The sequence below is a fragment of the Solanum lycopersicum genome, chromosome 1 (genome assembly GCF_036512215.1).
Source record: "Solanum lycopersicum chromosome 1, SLM_r2.1".
NCBI classification, from domain to species: Eukaryota; Viridiplantae; Streptophyta; class Magnoliopsida; order Solanales; family Solanaceae; genus Solanum; species Solanum lycopersicum.
The window spans coordinates 79078782-79085753 of NC_090800.1; the positions used below are offsets into that span (position 1 = coordinate 79078782).

The following is a 6972-nucleotide window of genomic DNA, read 5'->3' on the forward strand; positions in this document are numbered from 1 at the left end:
TAATTTATTCAAAGATGCTTTAAAACTATTTTAGCTTGAAATAAATAAATTAAAACACCAAAACACTTTATATTCCCTTTATTTCAATTTAAATGAATTGAGCATTTTTCAGTACTAGTAATTTTTAATTTAAATTTTTTACATGACATATTTATATATATTTATGAAATATTTTAATATTAATTTAACTTTTTTAATATCAAGTTAAAATAAGTCAAATGAATTAAAATAGAGGAGGTATAAATACAAAATAGTAGTAAAAGGATTTTAAAGGGTTTCATATTAAATAAAACTTATTACTACTTACCTCTAAGTCCTAAAATGATGTTTTCATTAAATGTTGGCAATGAGAGATTATTTTATTGTTTTTCCTATTCTTAATTATTTTTATTATAATTAATAATAAGAAGATAGTGTAAATTTGTGTTTAAATATTAGAGTGGCATCATTGTTGTGGTCTCATCACACACACACTCTCTCTCCCTCCTTTAATTTGAACCTATAAGAATAAAGAAAAAGATAAAAAAGCTCTCATTTTCTTTACCCATAAAAGCCTGCATCCATCTCTCTCTCTCTCTTACACCCAAACCCAATTTTCTCTCACTAAAAGAAGAAGACAAATTCACTTCTCAGATCCTTGTATTCTCCACTAATGTTGCTTCTTCTTCCTTCGATTTTCTGTTTCTCTATCTGATTTTTTTTTTTCATACTAATTCAGTTAAGCAAAGAAATTCAATTGATTAGGATAAATGAGGTGTAAAAAGCATCTTTCTGACCTCAGTAGTAGCGTCGGGGTCTGTGCTTCATGTCTCCGGGAGAGGCTATTTGCGGTTATGGCTGCACAGGCACAGGCTCAGGCTCAAGTTCAGCAGCAGTTGTTTCCGGAGGATCACAGAAAATCCGATGGAAATCCTCCGCCGTTGATGTTTCCTCGCTCTGTTTCACCGTATATATCTCGTCGGAAATCTGATACGACGCCGTGGCAATTGCAGCATAATTCGCTTCCGTCTATTCGAGATCAAAGATTTTACAGTACTCCACAAGTGGGACCTAACGGTACGGTAATTGCTGCTGGGCCTTATAAGAAGAAAAGTTATTTTAGATTTTTCTCTGGTTTGTTTAGATCCAAGTCGGATAAACTAGATTTGGATCGTAGAGTTTCGAATTCAGGTGATAATTGCCCGGCCTCGTCTTCATCACCGTCGTGGTTCACCACGATTCTCTCTGGTCGTCGGAAAAAGCAGTCACGCACGTTTTCTTTAGAAGAATCGACGATCGGAGGTCATCGGAAGACGCACCGTAATCGTGATCGAGGAATGTCGCCTGCTCGATATTCAGACGACGAGGAAGACGAGCATTGCGGCGGATCGAGCGGGTACTCATCTGAGTCATCACAGGGTTGGAAACAAACTCCGAGAAGAACACCAGCAGCTCAACCTGGCCGACGAGGGAAATCAAGTCATAATCGGAACATCAGTGGAATGGCGTTTTGCTTGAGTCCATTAGTACGGGCTAGCCCTAGCAGAAATTGGAACCAAAAAGGAATGCCGCCTGAAATGGTGTTTTCCGGCGAGATTAGAGTCACATCAAAACCTCAACTCTCCACAGCGACGTCGTTTTGCAAGAACAGATCGAGAAAACTTGCCGATTTCGGGAGGTTCAATCCCAATCGCTGATTTCAGTGACCGTTGACATTTGACCATTTCGCCCTCTACAAATTTGATCATAGAAAAAAAGTAAAAGTACGATTTTACCCTTGTTTGTTTTAGCACTGTTCAATGTTGTTCATCAGTTATTTACATGTACAACTCCACAAACTACGAGAAAAAAAAAACACTCAAAATATTTTCTTTTCTCATTTATGCAACTTAGTTTTCAAAAAACATTTGATTAGAAACAGATTACCCGAATAACCCGACTCAATTTCACAGATCATGAAAGAACAAAACGTACTGGATTGGGTGTGCTCACCATTTAGTTTTCAATATTAGGTTGGCTACAAGATGTGTTTTTTTTTTAATGAGTGAAGAGGGCGAAACCATGTGTAAAATTATGGGCTACACAAGTTATTTTTGTTTTGGTAAAAAGATTGTTATATTTTCATTATTTGTTCCTTTGCTATAAAAACTTACTTCTATTCTTGTTTGACTATGTCTTTTTCATCTAATTGGCAAGTCTAATATTATCTAATCACAAAAATAAGAAAGAACACTTGTTTTTGTCTTTTACCTTTTGTTATTGTCACACTTAGGAGCTAAGCTAAGCTAAGCTAGATGTTGTTGTTTAAAGAGAAGAGAAGGAAGCAGGTGGCAAAGAGGTACTCCAAATCATAGGGAATATTTATTATATAAAGAAAATAGAGGAGATATAAGGGACCCTCAAAATTTAAGGTAGTGGGTGACAAAATAAAGAGTATACATGAGTGAGTTAATGCAAAATACAGAGAGTATAACCACCACCACCAACAAAGTATCCACTTACCTAAATATATTAAAATAATTAGTTAGCTGTATCATCGTAAACATAATCTTAGATATAAAAATATATTAAATTAAAAATAAAAAATACTACATCATCTAATTTATTTTATCAAAAGTAATCTTAATTTTAATATAATTGATACATTTTATTCAATATTATTCTTACACATATAACCGATTGTTAAAAAGGATCGGGTCCGTAGTAAATGTATGATTCAGACTTCACAAATGTTGGTGGGCTGGTTCCTTTACTTCCATCACCTACACATCACTGTAATGCTGGGACCCAACTGCTAAGTGCTAAGACACTCATCTCTAAATTTTTGCTATTACCAACAGCTACATGGAGAATTTTAATATCCTGTTTGTTCAACCTACTAGAATTTTAAAAAAATAATTAAAAATTAAAAGTTGTGTAGGAGTTTAGTAATTTTATTTTATTTTGGTTAAATCCTTAAAATATATACTTTTTAGTAATTTATATGATTGGTTAATAATTTGAAAAGTGCATTTTCATTTAAATAAAGATGGATCCGTAATTTAAAACATCTAAATTTTTAATTTTATTATACGTGGATTTTCAATGACTAATATAAATCAAAATTACTAAATTTTCTTCATTTTTTAAAATAAATATTTTTGACCTTTGAAAAACTTTGCGAAACATAGTATATTGCGTATATATATATTTACTAGTCCATTCATTATCCAGTCGTCTATATCAAACTATTCTATATTTTGTTAGTTAGACTACTATAATAAACAGACAAAATAATTTATTTTTTAAAAATAACTTTACTTGGTGCAATTCATTTACGGCTGAGAAAAAAAAAACTTTATAATGATTATTATTATGGAGTAGAACGGTCAGAAAATTGAATAAAAAGTACTCTAGTTTGGTGGAAAAAATCTTCTCTTAGATTTGTTATGGTTAAAGTTTGGTTAATTTCTAAATAAATTAGTAAAAGTGTTATAACTGCAATATTACAAAAGTTGACGTCTCATTTTGTTCTTTCCTTGCTTCATTTTATTTTTGACAATATTATCGGCAAATATGAAGTAACTATATCTTATTTGACAAAATATATGGGTAATTAAGTGGTGAAACTATTTAATAATTCTGAAAATTCATTGATATTCACGAGTAAATAAATCAAAAGTATATATTTTAAATAATTAAAAATGTGTTTAGTCAAATATCACAATTAGAATTTACCAATAATATAGAGATCAAACGCTACTAAACCTTTTCTTTTTTGTTCTTAAATATTTCAATTATCTTTTTGTGATATTTCTTTTGTCTTAAATAATTGAAGCTGATTTGAATTAGATTAACTCAATATTTTAAAAATTAATATTCAGACATTTAACAGCTATTCAAATAAATACTTCAAACTTAAACTCGATTACCTATTTAGAAGCTAGAAAAATTTAACTTCATAACGGATAGTATATATCTTTTATGAAAGAAAAAAAAGGTGGGGGTGGGGGTGGGTGGGGGAAGAAAAGTATGAGCTTTCTTTAATTTATGTTTAATTGTGTTACATACTCTTTTAAGTTTTTCTTTTTTTGACTAAAAAGAGCCCTAAATATTGTTATTCAAGATTTCATAAATCATTATCTGATGATTGAATTTGAAGGATTAATGGAAAGTTCAACTAAATAGAAGTACTTTGAATATGACTTTTTCCTTTCATTTTCCAACTTTCCCTTGTCTATTTATGTAGGAAAATGGGAAATGAAATAAGTTCGTCCACAAGCGAAAAATGGTATAATATATATGAATCAATTTTATAACGAAAAAGTATAATAACTTTAAATGACAAAGTTAGAAAAAGTATATTTTTATCTTTTTACTGAATATAAAGATAAATATTGAAAGAGTCATGGACCCTAAATTCATTTAGTTTAAAATTTGGGGATCTCAAGATTTTAGTATATTTCTTCTCTTTATTTCTTTCCATCCTTCCACAAGTTTTACTTTAATATAGACAAAAAAATACACAAATATTCAGGTCAAATTACTATACAATATTGATGTCCAATAATAGCTCTAAATTTTGTCTTCATAAAAAATTAATTTTAAAACACGATTAAATTTGAATTTGATTCCGCACGTTTCACGTTCGGAGTAAAAATATTTCATAATATATCAAAAACAATTTTAATTATATTTAGTAGAACTTGAACCTAAGACTCGATACCTGATTATCAGTGGAAGAGTAATCATCTTTCCTTGTGCATATAAGTTCTTATATTGTATCTTGATTTAATGATAATTCACTTCTATCTCTTGATTATTTATTAATGTTCCAATAGCTCTTTATATTAATTCTTATTGTTATTTTATCTCATCTTATTACTTGATTTACTTATTTAAGTAGTGTGACTATTCATTAGAAATAAAAAAAAAAGGCATAATTAAGAGTATTCAAAACCCAAAAAAGCAAAAATTTGACTAGAGAATTGGCTTTTGGGAAAGAAGGGGAAAAAGGTTATAAATAATATTTTTTGGATTCCATTAGAAACTAATTTTAGTGGTTGGAACTTTTGTAAGATGTGAACCTAATTTTGATGTCATTGTTCAGATGCAAAGATTCAACATCTGCTGCAGTGCTTGTATAGGATTTTGTTATAATCTAAATTACAATCATTGTAGTTGAAAATTTTGTTAAGACTTGGTGTCTTTCTATTTGTTCTTATTGCACTAACAATTGTGCCCCCTTGCCCCTACTTTATATATATATATATATATATTAATTTTACAGTCAAGGATAATATTACTAACACAAAGGACATGACACATTGAATTATTCATAAACAAAGACGATATTGAATAAGCTCTTCTGTTTTGTAATATAACTTGCTTTATAATCTATTCGAATGACGTGAGATACGATATATTTTACTTTTTTTTTGCATGAAAATGCTTGAACAATCTTGGATTTTTTTTTTTTGTGTGTGTGATGACTTGTCGTAATTCCCAATTTTATGAAAATGTTAATGAGATTTTGGGAGTTGTTAAGAGGTTACTTTTTAAAAAAATAAATAAAATTGCGAAGTCTTATCGGATTTATGGCTTGAGTGAAGGGAGGCCAAATCCTAATGCAAAATAGGAATAAATTTGCATAGAATGTTTAAGAATTATAATCATAGTTTAAATTTGATACTTGGTAACATGGCTAATTCTTGTACAAATGTTATATGATTTTTTTTTATATATAGGATACAATGTATATATTCATTATTATTTTTTTCTTCTAATAGATTCTAAATAATGTACCCAATCTAACTTTTAAATTATTGTCACAACTCACAATCATGTTGATAAAATGTATTGAAAATCTAAAAGCAATATTATTTGAGGCTCCAAAAATAAAAGATGTTTTGTTGAAATTACTAAAAGTTAGTAATAATTCAAAAACTATTGAAGTGAAACTATTTGTTTTACAATGTATATATAAGCTTGATAATTAGGAGTTTTTATTGGTTATGATTATTTGGCAAGATATATTGATTGTGATTTATTTATTTATTTTAATCCAAAGATATGTTTATTAATTTGTCGTAGGTAGCAAGAGCTTTGATTATTTTTATCCCAAATAACAAAAACCGCAAGCAACTGAACGATTTATCTCTAGAAAAATGCACATGATATATGATATGAATATATGATTTGAATTTCACAATAAAAGACATAATTTATATATAAAAAAAAGAAATAATTTATGAAAATGTTCATAATAAAATCACAAATTCATCGATTTACATTTTTTAGAATATGATAGACTAATCAATTAATTATCCTTCAAATTGATTAGACAAATCAATATATTTAATTACTTATAATTAGCAATAGAAAACTGGGATCATCAAAGGAAGAGAGTGATAAAGTATTTTCTCAACTTTACTTTCCGATGCAAAAGAGTAATTTCTTCTCCAATTGATAAACTCAACAGACACCCCTCCCCCTCCTGTTTTTTTTTTAAAGAAAAGTATTTTTTATTACTTATAGAATAGTCTTAATAATTTTTATAACAATTTCTTCGATAGAAATAAATTTTTCAAAATTGAATCGATAAAATTCCACCTAAACTCAATAACGTCTCAAAAGAAATTAAAAACAATTATTAAAGACTTCACATAAAAAGAAGTATTATAATGTTTATATAAAAAAAATAAAAGTCTAAGACCTTTCGTATAAATTTGATTTTGGGTCCTAATTGTATTGTGCTACTTCTTTACTATTTAAATGTCACTTATGGTAGCCAATGATTTATTTGGTGTCCAATCGAGTCAAAGATTATGGATTTATTTGCTTCTTATTTTCTAATTTATATAATTAATCGACATTGACATTACTTTCTTTCCATCACTTTTTAAAACTAATCCAAAGGAGATTAATTTATTATTATAATTTACATTATAATATTGGGAGAAATGAAAATTAAATATTATATACGCAATTAGCTAGGACGAACCGACTATTCAC

General features: G+C 28.6%; 1 protein-coding gene across 1 annotated transcript; it reads left to right on the forward strand.

Moving 5' to 3' along the window:
- Positions 1–428: 428 nt before the first annotated feature.
- Positions 429–2151, forward strand: LOC101244809 (uncharacterized). Its single transcript, XM_004229655.5, has one exon. It carries the CDS (start codon positions 750–752, stop codon positions 1674–1676), a length of 927 nt encoding a protein of 308 aa, XP_004229703.2. The 5' UTR covers positions 429–749; the 3' UTR covers positions 1677–2151.
- Positions 2152–6972: the final 4821 nt, after the last annotated feature.